The following is a 17,264-nucleotide window of genomic DNA, read 5'->3' on the forward strand; positions in this document are numbered from 1 at the left end:
TTTTTTTTTTTTTTTCTTAATTCAAGACTGAGTTTCCCGCGTAAACATTTAACCTGCACAGCAATTCCTACCTTTTCATCCTCTTCTTGGTTAGTGTGAGCTTTGTAAACACTCGCCCATGTGCGTAATAATAAAATAAACTATTTTTTTTTGTAAATCAGTAATTTTTCGTAATTGACGAAGTGATCAAATAACAGCAGACGTCGTCTGTGCAAATTTGTGATCAATTAATGATTATTTATTTATGATTATTGAATTTAGCTGACAAGTGTACCATGAAATAAAAATAAACTTGGCAGTTTTATCATTCTTTTGTCTAAGATTTTTAGTGATTTAAATATTTTAAGTTTAATTATTAATTATGGGAATCACGGGATTGCTGCCGTTCCTGGACAAGTCCTCGAAGAGAGGAAATATCAGTCAGTTTTCAGGAGGAACTGCGGCTGTTGATACTTATTGTTGGCTTCATAAAGGAGTTTTCACTTGTGCTGATAAATTGGCCTTGGGTGAACCAACTGATGGGTAAAATAAATAATAATTTTAATTAATAATTTACATTGACAGTTTTTAAAATTATTTTATGCTATTTTTCTAGATATGTTCTCTATTGTATGAAATTCGTTCAAATGTTGCTGGCGAACAGGATAAAGCCAATCCTGGTGTTTGACGGCTGTTACTTGCCGGCCAAAGCTGAGACAGAATTAAAACGACGAGAGTAATTATCTTATTTTTTAAAAATAATTAAAGTTAGGAAGAATTTGATACTATTTTTTATTTAATGTCAGATCGAGAGAAACGAATAAACGACGAGCTGCTGAGCTGATGAAAATGGGCCGTAATGCTGAAGCCAAAGCTATTCTGCGTAGATCTGTTGATGTAACTCACGAAATGGCTCTGCAAGTTATTAAAAAATGTCATGAATTAAATGTTGACTGTATCGTTGCGCCATATGAAGCAGATGCTCAATTAGCTTATTTAAATACATCCGGAATAGCTGACGTTGTCATCACTGAGGACAGTGATTTGACGCTGTTTGGATGTAAAAAGGTTAAACTTTGTTTAAATAAATTAATTACTTGACAAGTAGCCGCAGTAAATTTTAAATAAAATAATTTTTTCTGTAGATATTTTTCAAAATGGATATTAGCGGCAATGGAGTTCTGGTAGAGCAGGATCGTCTTCACCTGGCTATGAATTTAAGCCCTAATCAATTTGACATTGACAGATTTCGTCACATGTGTATTTTGTCTGGGTGTGATTATTTACCGTCATTACCAGGAATTGGGCTCAGCAAAGCCTGTAAGTTTGTGCTAAAAAATTCAGACCCAGATATTCATAAGGCACTTGGACGGTTGAGCTCATACTTGAATATGAAATCACTGTCTGTTACTCCAGAGTATCGTGATTCATTTATACGAGCGCTTATTACTTTTAAACATCAGTTGGCATTCTGTCCAATGCAGAGAAAGCAAGTGAGACTGACAACTCCACCACCTGAGGTAACACCTGAACAACTGCATCATGCTGGAGATGAAAAACCTTCTGACTTGGCGTATCAACTGGCTCTTGGTAACTATGATCCGACTACGCTGAAAAAAATGCATGATTATGATCCAGATGAAGCGCTAAAGAGGTCAAGAAATTCTTGGCACAGTGGTTCGAAAATTACACATCCAAGTATTTGGTCTAGAGATTTTCAAATTCCGAGTCCTAAGAAAACTCCAGCAAAAAAGAGCGACAAGACTAAATGGCCTAATACTGCTGGTAAAGTTATGGTTGCTAATACAGAAGCTCTTAAATTTAAATCAAGTCCTCTAAAACGATCTTTCGAAGACATGGAAACTGATCTTACTGAAAGTGATATTATTAAAATGTATGGAAGTAATAAAATTCAAAAAAATGAAGAGCCAGTTGATGTTAAAGTTGAAGAAGAAGAAGAAAAAGAAGTTGAAGAACAAAAAACACCGCCAGCAGCTTCTCCCCAAAGTAAACCAAATCCATTTTTAAAAAAATCAACCGAAACATCTCCTTGTTTATTACGAGGATCGCGAAGAAGAAAACTTCGTACTTTTATTGCTGTCGAGCCTACTGTAGTTGACGAAAGTGCTCCAGTTGTGAGCAAATATTTTAACAATAACTTAAATCAGACTGAAGGAACATCGACATCATCATCAGCAGCAGTGAAGGATCTGATTGATCGGGGAATTCATTTCATTCCAGAAACACAAGACGAAGACTTGCCACTGTCACAACCAGACTCATACAAAGAAAACAAGATTAGTGTTAATGATAATAAGTCTGAAGAAAAACAAGTACTCAGTAGGTTAGATTCAGGAATAGATATGAAAGATAACAGCAATGATTATATAAGTAATGATATAAAAATTTCCAGCGACCAACTTAATCAAGTTTCTTCTCCGGCCAAGCAACAGTCGCGTCATCAGGACGAGGATACTTTGCATAATCATAAGCACAATCTTAGTGATAATAATATGGATAATTTAGCAACCGATCCAGTTCCTGACGATGACATAGAGTGTTCGACAATTACCTCACATGTCACCAGTTTAAGAAGCAGTTTCTTCAAGTGGTCAAACACCAGAGGAAGTTCAAGTAAATTAAATACCGGCGACAGTAGTCCGATAGCTGTCAAAAACAGCAGAAAATTACAAACCAACAGTAAATCTTCACGGACACTGACAACTAAAAAAACTCCGCCATCCACTCAACACAATCTTCTAAATTCCTACGGCTTTGAGAAAAAAAAAATACTAAAATAATTATTTTTACTTTATTTATTATTTTTTTTTCTATTTTTCCGTGATGCGGATTTCAGTATTTTGAATTATTTAATTAGATTACTGTTGATATTTATTATCGTGTTGAGAAATTGTTGACTCAAGAATAATTATTCAGGTATTTGTCATTCATTTTATGAATTTTTTTCCTTCCATGATAATTTTGATACTCTTGTTAGTGTTGTTATTAATCTTCCATTTGATAATTATTATTATAATAAATTTCATAAAACATAATTAATAATTTTTTGAATAAAATAAAATTATTTTTCTATCACAATAAAGACCAATAATTTTTTTGGATTTTCCACATGTATCTATATTCGAATAAACTTTTTTCTACTATGCCACAGTTGTATAATACATCGAATTAAATACATATTTACAGAAATATCATAATCATAGCACAATTATTATATTTTTTTTAATTCAATTTCTCTTCAACATGCCCAACAGAGATTGACTTCATTTATACTACTTGTAAATTACAATTAAATATCTATAATATATGTTATGTCTGATACTCGCACGAATATTAATTATTAATTAACACGGTCAACAGATAATTTAGCATATAAAATGACCACAAAAAATAATAATCCAAGACAATTAAAATTCATTAAAGTTTGTGTTAAAGATACAATACAATTAAGTATTAATTAACAATCCCAATAAATTAATTTATTGCATTCGGAGTAAAACTAATGTGCGTTCATAAAATCATTAATTAATCAATTTTTTTTCTTTCGTTATTTAAAAAAAAATTAAAGGAAAAAGAAATGATAAAATAAACGCTGGTACTTGAGAACGTGATTTCTAAAACAGTAAATATTTTTTTAATTTATATTTATATATATAACACAAGTAATACTGGCGTTTAGCCAAAAAAAAAAAATGTATACTATTAAGATTAGTATATTTATTAACAACAATAATCACCCACAAAATAAACAGTAGGCCATTATATTATTTAGAACGCACATTAAATAATTAAATTATTATATTTATATATTTTTATTTTAAATTTATGTATATTTAATCGCCTCGACTGGCTATTTTCGCAGACAATTTGTTCGGCATACAGTTTTCAATCCCGTTGAAAGTGTGCATTTTAGATATTTTTAACAGTTGCGAATAAGGGAATGTTTTTTTTTTCTTAACTTTTCTTTTGTTATTTATTATTAATATTTTTTTTTTAAAGATATGATTTATAATTAAAAATTTAATCAGTGAACTTGCGGTTTGGATTGCGCCCGAATAAGGCTGACCGTATTTCCGGCACCAACTGCTGGGCAATCAATTCTAACCGTGACTCCAGAGTATTGCAGATCTTAATACGGCCTGTAAAATTATTATTTTATAAATATTCAATTTACAATTATTCATTTACCCAAATTACCTCTGGCTGCGATCAAATCAACTCCACCGCAGCTCTCGGCAGGCAAGAAATTGTCTTGGTCTACTTTGATGATGACTTCTTTTTTGGAGACACCTTTATAAATTTCTTGGACCTCGTCTAAGAATGATTCGACGAGTTGGACGTCCATTTGACGGACGCGCAGCATGACATTGTGCTCCATCAGCTGATAAAATATCAATCATTATTATTTCTTTCATCTTTAATTGAAAAATTAAATTGTATTCCTGATACTAAACCTGGTAAAGAGCTTGAATGATCAAGAGTTTCAAGACTTCCGTGTACTTTTGTCGATCTTGACCAACCTGGGCCAGTCTTTTTCTGGCTTCGTCAAGGCAGTTTCGTACATGATCTTCGCGGACTTTCAAAACTTTTAGTCTCGCTTGATTGAGCATGTTAGACGATTGACTGAAACAACAAATATTCATCAATATCTCTAATCAATAACAATATAATAATATACAATAATAATCACATCTTCTTCTGCAGCTCAACTTGTTTCTCCTTCTTCTCATAATACTCCATAATCTTGAGTCGTTGCTGCTGAACAAGACGGCCCTTTTCAATATTAAATTCTTCTTCAGCTTTAGCGTCAATTTCTTCAGCTTTCTCGTTGGCCTCTTGTTCGATAAAAGCCATCATATGCTTAATCTGCAATAATATATATGACATTATATACAATTATCCGATATATTGAATGAACGTCAGCAGAACTTGCTCCCAAGACCAAGTGATTAATTTATTTTTTTTTAAATAAATAATTTAATTGCGCATAATTTTGATTGGAAAATATTAATAGACCAATAATTGTTAGAAAAATAAAAATAAAGACGTCGTTAAGAGAATTTTTCGTGACGGCAAATATCAATAGCTACTCAAGGACCATCAAAAATAATAAAATATATAAATTAGTAATATATCTCACCTGTTTTTGTACATCAGCATCGCTGAGAGCCATGATTGACGCTGTTTATTTATTAGTAACTTTGTCTTAATTAAAATCGGCTGGTGCCTTTTATTAATTATTTAAAATAATTAAGTAAAAGTTAAATTTGTGGGTCTAATGATAGAAGAAGTCAACGCCTATAAAACACGACTGTCTTGAGCACTGCCCAATGATGATCATATGACCACATATAATATGACTTATGCGCGCGCAAACACTAGTCAAATTAATGCTTTAATTTTTTACTTAAATTACAATTCATCAGCTGCTTGCTCTCCATTGATCAGCAACGAATCATTTTATTTATTTTATTATTTTCCGTCACTTACCAGCACCTGCAGCCGCTTGATATTTATTTCCTGTAAGTAAAAAATAAAATATAATATAATAAAATAAATAAAAAAAAGTAAATAACTTTTTTGTAGATTCCCTCAGCACCAGCTGTCAATAAAATGGCGTAGGACTTTATCAACAAGCAGCAGCAAGTAGTTATCGAATAACGCAATTAACAAAAGACCCCAATAGTCTGCATAATATATTTTGTTAACGATATATATTTTTGTATTATTACTGAAATAACTGTTTATAATTTATTTAATACAGATTATTTATAAATATCAATAATCAGTTTAACAACAAAGTGAGATATATATGTTAACTTAAAAATATATAAAGAAATAATTAAAAAAAAAAAAAATATATATATATATATACATCTATTGGTTGCTGATTTGGACGCATTTGTGAAAATTGCTAATATGGCAGAAAATTGTCAACTCTGATATTATATTGTTTAAGTTTATGTCATTTATTATTTATCATAATTATTAACAGTATTATAATTGTTAAGTGGTGAATTAAAATGTATAAATAATAAAAAATAATTTAATGATTGTGTACAGGGACTAAAGTGGTGATTATTTAGTTGCGCGGTGAACAGTACCCGCGTAAAATTTATTCTTGTGTCGACACGTTTATTCCTTTTGCTATTATTATATATACATACACACATATAAACATACATATACAATAAATATATACATCGTTAAATCAACATACAAAAACTTTACAGTGATTATATATATATATATATATTTTTTTTTTAATTAAAATAATTAGTCTATGGGTTTAGTTATAATGAGTATGGTTAAATTTTCGACACTATAGATTGATAACTGGAACTTAATTAATTGGTAAAGATGCTTTGATTTAGTAATTTAATATCCAGTGGGTTGTTTTGTTTATTGTTATTGTTTTTATTATTATCATTATTATTTATAGTTTGACTGCTGCTACTTCTGCTGGTACTGAAAGTCCAAAAAAATAATTTAAAAATAAAAACAATGAGTACTTATAACCTTTGTTCGTTGTGTGCTGTGTGATTGTCAGCGGTTCGTAAACGGGACGTCAGATTATTGTTTTTTCTTAAATTAAAAAAACCCCCAAGCGTTAATTACTCTTCAACGTGGCATTTAATATATTTTTATCTTATTTAATGCGTATGAGCTGTTTTTATTTTTTAAAATACTCATGACTAAAAGGTTCTTGTTTAACTATATTTTTTTTTTTTATTTCATACTTTGATATGTAATCTTCGGGTGTCCAAACAAAGGTTGTAGGTTGGAATGTCAAGTTGGTAGAATGAAAGTTGAGATTAATAATATTTATATTTAGATTTATTAATTTTATAATTACACTAATTTCCGTGGTTTGTTTTGCATGTAATCTTATCGTGGTGTTATATTATAGTTAATTGTGACAAATGTAAACATGGGTATTTATTAGTTTGTTAGTTGTGATTTTTTTTTTATTTAATACTAGACACTTGAATATGTTTAAAGACAATTATTTTATCGTAATGACGTTATGCTGATTATTCAGCTGTCTTTAGTCTGATTAACGTTAGCAAATCTGTTCAGTCACTTCTGTCAACAAAAATATTTGTCGATATAAACTTATGTATGAAACATATACATATATATTTTTATTAATTTTATAATTACTATAAATGATTTCATTTAGAAGTTGAGGATAGAAATATCATAACTAACCTAACGTAAGCCAGTTTTATTAAATTATTTATTTTATAGATTTAAATTTAAACATAGTGTAGACGCTTTCCTTGTATGTAATTAGTAAATTGGTCGCGATAGCGAAAGATGTGGAGCAGGCATCGTAGCAGAGGTGATACTGATGATGATGATGATGATGATGATGATGATGATGATGATAGATAGAGAAATGTACCTCGCACCGAGTTTTAAATATAGATTGTATTAATGTGTCCTCTTAGGTAATTTTAAGGGGAGATAACAGGCTATGGCCAACCTGAACTTTGAGCAGCCACCACGAAGTATAGCAACAGCGAGTCTGTCGTCACGTGGGGCTGGTGGTGGAGGCTTGAGCTCTTCCACCCTCGTGGGTCATGTCACACCTACCTCGGGCATGTTCTCAGGCTCGTCGGCGAGTACCTCAAGCACGGCGAACTCAGCGATCGTCGGAGCCAGCATTTATCCTGGTGCCTCGGGCGCAGCCTCCCAATCTGTTGGACACCAGCCTCAGCAGCAACAGCTCTCACCGATGGGTACCAGGGGACTCTTCGGACAGAGAGCGTTTACGGATAGACGTAACATGCCAACTCTTGGGTCAGTTCATGGCCAACTCCTGGTCCTACGATAAATAATTTACTTCACACACTCATTACAGGCTTTATTTTCAATTCCAGGCTCTATTACACCAATTTTATCCTGAATTATTGTTAAAATACCTCCACTTGCATGACATTTACTAAATACTCACATACTATTTAAATTTTTTGTTTAATTGATTAATTATTTTATTTGTTTTTGTCAGAATGAAATTTTGGCAGCATGTATTAATTTTGTTTACCATTTTACAGAAACTCTAATCCAATGGGTAGTATGGGAAGTTTTGGAATACCTCAGAGTCGGAGTTACGGATCTCAAGGTGCGATCAACAATTTTCATTCTGTATTTGGGAGCGGCGGAGGCGGAGACACCAGCACTCCTCCACTGTTAGACCTCTCGGAGTTTCCCTCGCTGACGAATCGAGGCCAGGGTGATTCGATGCCCCAACCTAGCCCAATGCCGGGCAAACAAGCTTATGGTTTGTGTCATTTGTTATTTAATTCATCACTGACATTGGCTAAACCATAACGTAGATCCTTATCTCGTTGCAGTTGGTATGGTAAAACAACCAACGTCCGAAGCAAGTGAGTTCACGATGAGCTCGGAAGATTTTCCTGCGTTACCTGGTACACAAAGCAGGGAAGGTCCATCACCTGGCGGCAGCGTGACGGGAGATAAAAGTCTGTCTGTGGGTCTAGGTCCTGAAATTGGTCAGGACGTATTACAAAATAATAGAGCACCTGGTTCCGAAAAGTCACAAGCGTCCAAAAGAGGCATCCAAACCTCACCTGATGGTTTGTTTATTCTTTTTTTATACAATTAATTATTATTTAGTTTGGTATTTAGTTGTAAAATTTTTATTTTTATCAGGAAAAGTAACGAATATACCAGCAAGTATGGTGAAAGACCAATTCGGTATGGTAGGATTGTTAACGTTTATAAGAGCAGCAGAAACGGATCCTAATTTGGTATCACTGGCACTCGGACAAGACTTAACAGCATTAGGATTAAATCTAAATTCTCCTGAAAACCTTTACCAAAATTTTGGTGGACCCTGGGCGGACACGCCTTGTCGACCGCAGGATATTGACTTTCACGTGCCGCCCGAGTATCTTATTAACGCAGCTATAAGGTACTTGTACCAATTACTAACCAATCCTACCCCATAATTTATACATTAGCAATAAATATTTAATTTACTTTAGAGAGAAGTTGGCACCTGTAAAACTCAACCGGTACAAGGATGATCTCTTATTTTATATGTTTTATACAAATGTTGGTGATGTATTACAATTAGCCGCGGCAGCTGAATTGTAAGTATTACGTCAGCTTTTAATTAACAATTAATAATTAAATTTATTAATCTTGCGTGTTAATAAATAAAACAGGTATAGCAGAGAATGGCGATATCATATGGAGGAGAAGGTTTGGATTACGCAAGCACCGGGTCTTGGAGTGGTTGAAAAAACCTCGACGTATGAACGTGGTACTTATTATTATTTTGACGCGCAAAACTGGAGAAAAGTAGCCAAGGAATTCCATCTTGATTATACGAAGCTGGAAAGTAGACCTCATCTTCCTACGACCTTTCATCAAACCCAGCCTTGACTGCAGGTTAATTGACAACCATTAAAAAAAACAAAACAAAAATTTAAAAAAAAATATTGCCTCTTAGATCGACGTTGTGCTAGATTACTATTATTTTTATTTTTTATTTTTTTCTTTTTCGTATTTTTTACTTTAATTTTATTATTACGCTTGTTTAGTTCTGTTTATTAACAATTTTATTATTGAGAAATAAATGAAAATGAAAGTTGATACTTGTTTCAGATTTCTCTGTGGATACTTGAGCTGAATATGAGCTGGGCGAATCCAGCAATTGTATAAATGAACAAATTTAATAATCTTTAATAAAAACATTAAATTCGAAGAGTAATAAATGAAAATTTCTTGCACGTCAGCTTTTATATATTTACATTTTGCATTTAAATAATTCCTCCATCATTTATTTATTTATTTGCAATTTATTATTTATTTTTTTTTTAGTATAAAAAAAAAAAAATTAACATTTATTTCTTAATTTATCTGCTTGTAATACCGAACTCATCACACCCTCAGAGGCTTTTATTTTGTTCCCTTCAATGTAATTGCGACTATTGTCCTCAGTTTCACTTAAAAAGTATCTGTAATTAACCATCAGTCCGCAGCTGTGATCGGAACCACGTGGTGATGGATCAGCCATCCAATTTACTCGCCACATCACTGCCCCATTGCGTAGATGAAAGTGTGCTGTAAAATAATTGTTACTAATTGCTTTGTCGTCACTCTCTATTATCAGTTATTGATTATTAATACTAACCGACAGCATTCAGAGCATAATTACGTCGTTTCTCTCGGTACAAATACCAAGCACACGCTCTCATCAACGGTTCTTTCAGTGCATCAGTTATTTCTTTGTCATTCATCCACAGACAATTATTCAGTAATTTTTTTAATCCCTCCATAATATTATTTGTACTTAAAATATTTTTTATCCTCATCAATTCATCTTCAGTAAAAATTTTAGTGGCATCTAGTAGATATAAAAAAATAATTAATTTAAAAATCAAGAACATGACGGCATTTATTAATTACCTTGTCTAATATTATCGAGTAACCATAATCTGAACTTAGGGATCGGTGATAAACTTGAAAGCTGATCGATCATTGGAAATTCACGTGTCACTTCCTTAGCTACCTCTTTTATTAAATAATTACCAAGCTCGATACCCTACATATTTAATTAAATTAATATTAATAATAATAATAAGTGTTACATATATATTTACTTGTAGTCCCTTTTGAGTAGTAGAAATTGAGTAAAAAACAGCAGCTTTTATTTGATTAACATTTTCCTGTACTGACAGAGCTGTAGTTTTCTCGACAATTCGTTTTTCAGCTTCTTCAATACCTTTAACAGTCTCTGGTATCGTGTCGCAGAGAGCTGTGTGAAGAACAACCAAAGGTTCTCTGGGCATTGAAGGATGTGTAAATATATAACAACGACGATAAGGACCGACTCGCCGTTTCAAGTCAACCCAATTTTTAATAGGATGTATCGCTTCGTAATCTGAAACCTTTTTAAATAAAATTATTTTATTAATATACATGAGTTTAAACATTTATTCAAATAAACTACCCGATAGCCTTATATTTTTTAATACAGATAAATTATTCGTTTTATCACTGGCAGTAAGCATTGAAATAAATTTTTGAGCGGCTGAGGACTGGATAATTAATATTTTATATGTAATATATGTATTATTATTTTAACCTTCTGTAACATATCACAAGAACTCTGCCAAGTTATTCGTTCCAGATGTAAAAATCCTACACTGAACCAGAGTAACAACAAATCATGCAGAGTTAAATTCAACTGCTGCATTATTGCTGACTTTTCAGTATCAGCAGACTCTGACAGCAACTCCTGAAAACCTGGAGTTAATTATTTTTTTTACATTAATTATATTTATATTAAAAAATACCAGAACATCAGTGCGGAGGTCAACGAGAAATTTGACTCCGCCTTCTAATCTTCCCATCAAAATAAACAACCAGTGGTACCGAGGAGTAAGAGCTTTTTTTAAAGTTGTTTCTCTTGCCAACAATTGTTGGTAATTGTCTCCCTAAAATAATGCATAAACAATAATAATTACTATTATTTTTAATTGATGATTTTGAAAATTATGGTACCTCTGTGCATAATAATTTGTCGGCAAGATGACAAATGTGTTTATGGTCGACTCCATATTTTAGAGCCAGAGTCCAAAGAAAATTCTGCTTGTTTTTTACGGGTAAATTTTTATAAAGACAACACAATGTGTCAACTTTGTTCTGTAGAAAGATAAATTTTTAAAAATTTTACTAACTGATAACTGGTAAAAAAATAATTGTAAATCACCTCAATGATCCAGTTGCTGATATTCGTGTCTTTGAATTTAAAAATTTCATCAACAAGTTGATCGTTGATTGGAGCATGTATAGAATTTTCAGGTGGATTTAAATAATTTGAAGAAATATTTGAAAAAGTTGCTTTGATAATATGAGTGGCGCCACAATTAGCACGTAATTTATTTAATTTAAATACTATTACACCATTACTTATTATTTTTTTAAACATAATTAATGACAGTGACAGTTAGTCGGTCATGTCAGCAAAAATATATATATCGAGTCATTGTAAATAACCCCATGTGTTCAATTCAAATGTCTGGTTAAATTACCGCCAATTAAAAATAAACCTTGTGGTTATTTTACTTAAATAGTTTTATTTAAAAAAAATTATAAATACATTGATTTCATTATTTTTACTAAAAATTAGTAAATAAAAAATAAAATAAAAATTAACCTGATAAATTATTTAATAATTTTGATTTGAATTGACTTTTTATCAGTATAGAGAATTTTTTGTATGCTAGTTCATTGTTTCTAAACATCTTCAAATAGGCATGCCAAAAAATACATTTTAATTCTCCAAATCTTATTTTAAATTTACGGTGACGTCTTGTCACGAGAATTTTGCATCTCTGCAATAAAGGCTGTAGAGATTTCTTTTTTATGTCATAAAAAATTCTATGTGCAGATTCTCCGGTCATAGTTTCTACATTATAAGTGTTGAGAAGAAGAAGAAAACACTTTTCCGCAGATAGACGGGCGGCATTTTTTAAAGTATCGATAATCACTTCCTTGGAATTTATACAAGGATCCAATACCAGCGCGGATAATTTTAATGATACCCAATTTGCGATCTTCTTTACAAATACGCTGAAGAAGTTCATTATTTACATTTATAATAAATTACTTGATTAAATAAATCATATTCTCACCTGTCTATTCCACCAATCTGAGGTTGATTACGTGACATGATTTGTTCTAATGATAATTTTGTGTACTCAGGTTTAACATTTAAAGTTTCAAGATCATAATGGTATCCCAAGTAAGTAAATTCACTGTTATTGTAAGGGGATAAATTTGATTGGGTTTTTGCTGGATTGAAGAAACAGCCATAGCTTCCGACACCAGTCTTTATTTTTTCTAAAAATCTTAATTGTAATTCAAATTTAAATAATTTAATTGAATATGAAATTGCAAGTCATCTAATAATTAATTAATTAAAATAAAACTTACTTCTGTGCTAGTTCTTTGTCTTCAGTTAAATACAAAAAGTCATCAACATAACGAAGTAAGTGACCAGAGTCAGTGAACTTTGAAAATTCTTTTGCCACCATATCGCTGTAATAAAAATCACAAAGTGTTCCAGACATTGGTACACCCTGACCGATTCCTTTTTTCAAAATGAAAATACAGTTTCCATGTAGAATCTATTTGAAGAAAAAAAATCATTATTAACAATTTTAAATATTAAACAAAAAAAAATTTGTAATTTACTCTCTGTTGTACTACTGCAGATTTAATGTATGTCTTCAAATGTTTTTTACTAATAATTGTACGAGGTTTTTTTGTCTTAGTTGTACGACAACACAAAGTACCTCGAGGTAAAATTGGCGGGAGAATGTCCGGAGATATATATTCTCTTTCTTTGTAACTCTTTTTTTGAATATTTGTTGAGTCAATTACTGCAAACCACTGAGTAGGAATTTTATCTGGTAATTTATCAATTAATTCAAAGACAATGTCCAGCAATTTGTCTGCAATTTCAATAGAACAATTCAAAACTTTTGAATTATTGTACTTATAGTATAAATTTAAAATTCTTGCCTTGAATAATTGAACCAAAAGCGTCATTAATATCACAGGAAACAAAGTATATTTGTTTGGTCTTATCGAGTTTCCGGGTTTCGCATACAGACCTCCAGATTTTATGAAGTGTATGTACATTTATGACATCATTGTTTTTTAAGTAAAGTTGTTTCAATAAAAGATGAACTTTTTTACTGATTTCCTTTTGATTACCACTCGCTTTGCTGCTCAAAAAAATTAAACCAAGTAATCAGTAAACGAACATCAATATGGGATTCATTAAATAAAAAAAGACATACGAATTCGATAGTATGGGTCGTACACCATCTTTTTTTGACTGCACAATTAAATGAACAACAGGTATTATGTCGTTATGTCTTTCAGGAACTGGGTTCTCTATCGGCTGATAATTATTTTTAGTTTCCTGTTCTCGGACATAGTTGAGGACAACTGACCCCTTCACCCAGCGGCGAATGTAAATCATTTCCTTACGGGTTTTATTATTTTCGCTGAAAAAATATGTGTCGATAATATTCCAAATAAATGTATAGAAGAACCATTTAATTGTCCGGCACAAAACCAGGATTTTGCTTGTTTTAGATTTCAGTTTAGACAGCCACTCTACTGATTCAACCTGAAACCAACAGTTTTTTAATTTTATTCGTGAAAAAATAAAATGATCTCTTTAATTTTACTTACGTCTAATTTTTTTAAAAGCGGCTGGATAGTAAAAGCTTTTATTTTAGCTGCTTCAAAGTATGGTTTCAATGCTGCTTTAACTTTTTTCAAATTTCTACGGCTGCCGAACAGTGACTGAGGTACAACGTGATAAAATATTTGAGAAAAAAAATGTAATAGTTGATTTTTTGACAATTCTCCTTTAAAAAGAGATTCGTCTTGAGGAATACTATCTAATAAAATGTTGTACCGGAAATGCAAATGTTTTTTTGCAAAATCATCACAAATGTCCTTTAAATATGGAGCATAACGGGAATAATGGTCAGCAGTTGGATCCATAAGAGGTTCAAAAATTTTGAGATTCTTTGGTCGCGAATAAAATTTTTTGTGATAACGGTAATTTCTTTTATGGATATCTTCAGCGAGTATGTTAATGATAGCTCCTCTTTCTACTTCTTCATTATGATCTACTGGAGGACGGGCATTGGGACCTAGTATTTCGCTTAGAGTATTTGGTCTAGGTGGTGTTCGGTCTCGTTCAGATTCCAAGGACTCTTCAAGATTCACTGAGCGTCTGAAATTATCTTGAAAGCAAAAAATAAAATTGTTTAGTTAATTAACGTACGCGGTTATTTTAAATTTATGAAAATAAATTACCAAAGAGACAAAAGTTGTCCTGCTTATCCAGATCGTGGGTTTGAGGGAGATACGACATGTCTTCAGATGTCGGATCACTTTTGTCGAGCTTCTTTTTAGAGCCTTTTTCAAATTTACCCCATTCTTCGAGAATAAATTCGTGATTTTGCGGCAAAACATATGCGCCGAATTTAGATTTCTTAGGAATGTAATTATTGTCTCTCAAGTAACTAATAAGAAATAAAGGTATCAATAATTTTATCAACTCCATAATAATAAATAAGACATTTAGTATTTTTCTTACTCGACAATCATCGGGCCGAAGGATTTTTTGAGTGGAGTCCAATCAACGGAATCTGGCGTCTTGTCCATCTTTCAAAATTACCGAAGACGTCAATTAAAATTTAAAAAAACTTTTTGACTTAATGTTTGTTATTGTTATTGTTTCATCAACTACCGGTTGACTTGAACAATGTGCGCAACAGCTGATTGAAAATAGAAACTAAAAAAATTCAGAGTCCCAGAACAAGTTTTTAAAAATTTCAAATAAAAAATTTCATTTGCTTGGATCTGCTTCACTTTATCAAATAATTGATCATTTCTTTAATTATTTAAGAAATTTATAAAAATATTTGATATTTCATACAGATTTTAATTACTGTCATACATTTTAAGGCAGCGCCTCATGCAAACGGAACTAATGGCGCGAAAATTTGAAATGCAACCAAAATATAATTTATCGGCTAATAAAATTGTCTTAGATATTTATTTCGAAGTGATTTTAAAATTTCAGATGACAAAAATTAATAGAACAAAGTACTCGAGTGTCATTCCTTCATATATTTTATAAATAAAATAAAGTTATAATTCAAAATTTGTGGCGCGTAAATGGGGTTAGGAGCTGGAGCTGGGAAGTTAATTCTACTTAATCGACAGTGAAGATTTAAAATAAATAGATAACAATATTTTTGGTATGATTACCTTTATTACTGAATTATTTTAATAATATAATGTCACATATAATGTCAATAAGTATTAAGTCGTAATATAATAATATATATTTTTTATGTCAATATACTTAATATGTACCTCGTATTTTACTTAATATGCCTTCATAGGTATTTTCATAATAATTAATTATTATTATTATGTGTTATCATAATATATATATAATATATATACTTATATCTTCAGGATGGTATAAATAATATTGTATTTCATAAAAGCACTTCTTGTTGCTTATAATATTGTTCATCAACTGCTTCCACTTCAACATCAACTCAAATTTTATTTTTAAATAAATCCACAATCAAATTTGGTAAGTACTTTTTTTTTTCCAAATAATTTATCCATTAATACAAATTTTTAAATATTTATACTATCCTTTCACTGATACCATTTATGTTTACATTATTATAATGTACGTAACGTCGATACATTTTTTTTTATTACCCTTCGAAGTTACGAGCACACTTAAATTTTATTAATTATTTTATCGCCTTCTTTCGCGTTGCCTGGTCCACTATATTTATAAATATTAATTTAAAAACCAGTTAATAAAATAAATCAATAATAATAATAATACTAACAGCAACATAAAAAAATTTCAAAAAATCTCCCCGTGACACATAAAAATTTTCAATTATTTTATTTTATTCAATTTAAATTTATTGTTTTTTTTTTTCCTTTTTATCCCCTGACTTTTTATGATAATGACACAAATCATTAACGGCAACAGATTTTAATTAATTACTACAAACATTTTATTATTTATCATTATCATTATTATTATTGTTATTATTATTATTATTATTATTATTATTATTATTATTATTATTATTATTATTATTATTATTATTATTATTTTTATTAATATGTAATTAAATTTATTATTTTGAAAATCACACGATAGTTTTTTAATTAACCAAATATCAGAATCGCTTAAACCTCGTGTCGAAAATATATTCGGTTGTTCTTTTTAATAAGAGTACAATGTAAGCTAAGCGATATCCAATTTGGTGTAACACTTTCTATCATCACAATTTTTTATTATTATTATTATTATTATTATTTATTACCATTACAAAAAGACATTAATAATATAATATATTTTTCCACATATATGTACTTAATTAATTGCTGGCTGAGATATATATTAATATACATATATATCGTTAATCATTACCACTTAGTCAATGAGGAAAACAGGCCTTTTATTTTTTTTTAAATTTTATTGGCACTCTGAACCATTTGTGTCACGATCTAATAAATAATAATAACAAAATACCTAAATAATAATATTTAATTAAAAAATATTATAATTAAGTTTATATAATATTTTAAAAAATTAAAATATATTATCGTTTATTATTTAAATGGCCCATGTTCCGTTGACGCAGTTT

General features: G+C 30.6%; 5 protein-coding genes across 16 annotated transcripts; 2 read left to right on the plus strand and 3 right to left on the minus strand.

Moving 5' to 3' along the window:
* The first annotated feature begins 41 nt into the window (after positions 1 to 41).
* Positions 42 to 2,780, plus strand: LOC103576147 (exonuclease 1). Of its 3 annotated transcripts, none has more exons than XM_008556206.2 (5): positions 42 to 522; positions 596 to 715; positions 786 to 1,047; positions 1,125 to 2,323; positions 2,393 to 2,780. In XM_008556206.2, the coding sequence occupies exons 1-5, from the start codon at positions 362 to 364 to the stop codon at positions 2,778 to 2,780; spliced, it is 2,130 nt and encodes a 709-aa protein (XP_008554428.1). In that variant the 5' UTR covers positions 42 to 361. The 3 variants fall into 3 exon arrangements, with proteins under 3 accessions (XP_008554428.1, XP_008554429.1, XP_008554427.1); XM_008556207.3 differs by having other exon boundaries at positions 1,125 to 2,319; positions 2,393 to 2,607; XM_008556205.2 differs by having other exon boundaries at positions 1,125 to 2,780.
* Positions 2,778 to 5,345, minus strand: LOC103576148 (V-type proton ATPase subunit E). Its single transcript, XM_008556209.3, has 5 exons — positions 5,141 to 5,345; positions 4,691 to 4,866; positions 4,455 to 4,623; positions 4,198 to 4,381; positions 2,778 to 4,139 (listed from the first exon to the last, which is right to left on the minus strand). Exons 1-5 carry the CDS (start codon positions 5,171 to 5,173, stop codon positions 4,021 to 4,023), a joined length of 681 nt encoding a protein of 226 aa, XP_008554431.1. The 5' UTR covers positions 5,174 to 5,345; the 3' UTR covers positions 2,778 to 4,020.
* A 255-nt stretch (positions 5,346 to 5,600) lies between these two features.
* LOC103576150 (CCR4-NOT transcription complex subunit 2) lies at positions 5,601 to 10,836 on the plus strand. 10 transcript variants are annotated; one of them, XM_053737219.1, is made up of 9 exons: positions 5,843 to 6,354; positions 6,443 to 6,702; positions 7,455 to 7,806; positions 8,061 to 8,287; positions 8,343 to 8,603; positions 8,680 to 8,941; positions 9,015 to 9,122; positions 9,198 to 9,423; positions 9,640 to 9,769. In XM_053737219.1, the coding sequence occupies exons 3-8, from the start codon at positions 7,481 to 7,483 to the stop codon at positions 9,415 to 9,417; spliced, it is 1,404 nt and encodes a 467-aa protein (XP_053593194.1). In that variant the 5' UTR covers positions 5,843 to 6,354; positions 6,443 to 6,702; positions 7,455 to 7,480; the 3' UTR covers positions 9,418 to 9,423; positions 9,640 to 9,769. The 10 variants fall into 10 exon arrangements, with proteins under 10 accessions (XP_008554439.1, XP_053593194.1, XP_008554438.1 ...); XM_008556214.3 differs by lacking the exons at positions 5,843 to 6,354; positions 6,443 to 6,702 and adding exons at positions 6,716 to 7,217; positions 7,298 to 7,345; XM_008556217.3 differs by lacking the exons at positions 5,843 to 6,354; positions 6,443 to 6,702 and adding an exon at positions 5,601 to 5,801.
* Positions 9,807 to 12,016, minus strand: LOC103576149 (malonyl-CoA decarboxylase, mitochondrial). The gene is made up of 8 exons (XM_008556210.2): positions 11,750 to 12,016; positions 11,542 to 11,682; positions 11,334 to 11,474; positions 11,123 to 11,275; positions 10,638 to 10,925; positions 10,444 to 10,579; positions 10,169 to 10,381; positions 9,807 to 10,098 (listed from the first exon to the last, which is right to left on the minus strand). Exons 1-8 carry the CDS (start codon positions 11,966 to 11,968, stop codon positions 9,872 to 9,874), a joined length of 1,518 nt encoding a protein of 505 aa, XP_008554432.1. The 5' UTR covers positions 11,969 to 12,016; the 3' UTR covers positions 9,807 to 9,871.
* A 135-nt stretch (positions 12,017 to 12,151) lies between these two features.
* On the minus strand, positions 12,152 to 15,508 carry LOC128667433 (telomerase reverse transcriptase-like). Its single transcript, XM_053737327.1, has 9 exons — positions 15,167 to 15,508; positions 14,884 to 15,092; positions 14,248 to 14,810; positions 13,848 to 14,182; positions 13,567 to 13,772; positions 13,237 to 13,496; positions 12,976 to 13,169; positions 12,675 to 12,890; positions 12,152 to 12,612 (listed from the first exon to the last, which is right to left on the minus strand). Exons 1-9 carry the CDS (start codon positions 15,232 to 15,234, stop codon positions 12,192 to 12,194), a joined length of 2,472 nt encoding a protein of 823 aa, XP_053593302.1. The 5' UTR covers positions 15,235 to 15,508; the 3' UTR covers positions 12,152 to 12,191.
* Positions 15,509 to 17,264: the final 1,756 nt, after the last annotated feature.

Source organism: Microplitis demolitor, chromosome 3 (assembly GCF_026212275.2).
Source record: "Microplitis demolitor isolate Queensland-Clemson2020A chromosome 3, iyMicDemo2.1a, whole genome shotgun sequence".
In the NCBI taxonomy this organism is placed as follows: Eukaryota; Metazoa; Arthropoda; class Insecta; order Hymenoptera; family Braconidae; genus Microplitis; species Microplitis demolitor.

Coding starts and splice junctions, on each gene's coding strand:
- LOC103576147 (XM_008556205.2), top strand. CDS start 362: ATGGGAATCACGGGATTGCTGCCGTTCCTGGACAAGTCCTCGAAGAGA. Junction 523..595: donor TTGGGTGAACCAACTGATGG/GTAAAATAAATA, acceptor CTATTTTTCTAG/ATATGTTCTCTATTGTATGA. Junction 1,048..1,124: donor CGCTGTTTGGATGTAAAAAG/GTTAAACTTTGT, acceptor TTTTTTCTGTAG/ATATTTTTCAAAATGGATAT.
- LOC103576148 (XM_008556209.3), bottom strand. CDS start 5,173: ATGGCTCTCAGCGATGCTGATGTACAAAAACAG. Junction 4,624..4,690: donor GTTGAGCTGCAGAAGAAGAT/GTGATTATTATT, acceptor TTGTTGTTTCAG/TCAATCGTCTAACATGCTCA. Junction 4,382..4,454: donor TCATTCAAGCTCTTTACCAG/GTTTAGTATCAG, acceptor ATATTTTATCAG/CTGATGGAGCACAATGTCAT.
- LOC103576150 (XM_008556217.3), top strand. CDS start 7,481: ATGGCCAACCTGAACTTTGAGCAGCCACCACGAAGTATAGCAACAGCG. Junction 7,807..8,060: donor CGTAACATGCCAACTCTTGG/GTCAGTTCATGG, acceptor ACCATTTTACAG/AAACTCTAATCCAATGGGTA. Junction 8,288..8,342: donor GCCGGGCAAACAAGCTTATG/GTTTGTGTCATT, acceptor ACCATAACGTAG/ATCCTTATCTCGTTGCAGTT.
- LOC103576149 (XM_008556210.2), bottom strand. CDS start 11,968: ATGTTTAAAAAAATAATAAGTAATGGTGTAATAGTATTTAAATTAAAT. Junction 11,683..11,749: donor TCAGCAACTGGATCATTGAG/GTGATTTACAAT, acceptor ATCTTTCTACAG/AACAAAGTTGACACATTGTG. Junction 10,926..11,122: donor CTTGTGATATGTTACAGAAG/GTTAAAATAATA, acceptor TTATTTAAAAAG/GTTTCAGATTACGAAGCGAT.
- LOC128667433 (XM_053737327.1), bottom strand. CDS start 15,234: ATGGACAAGACGCCAGATTCCGTTGATTGGACTCCACTCAAAAAATCC. Junction 13,773..13,847: donor CGACCCATACTATCGAATTC/GTATGTCTTTTT, acceptor TTTTTTGAGCAG/CAAAGCGAGTGGTAATCAAA. Junction 13,170..13,236: donor CTGCAGTAGTACAACAGAGA/GTAAATTACAAA, acceptor TTCTTCAAATAG/ATTCTACATGGAAACTGTAT.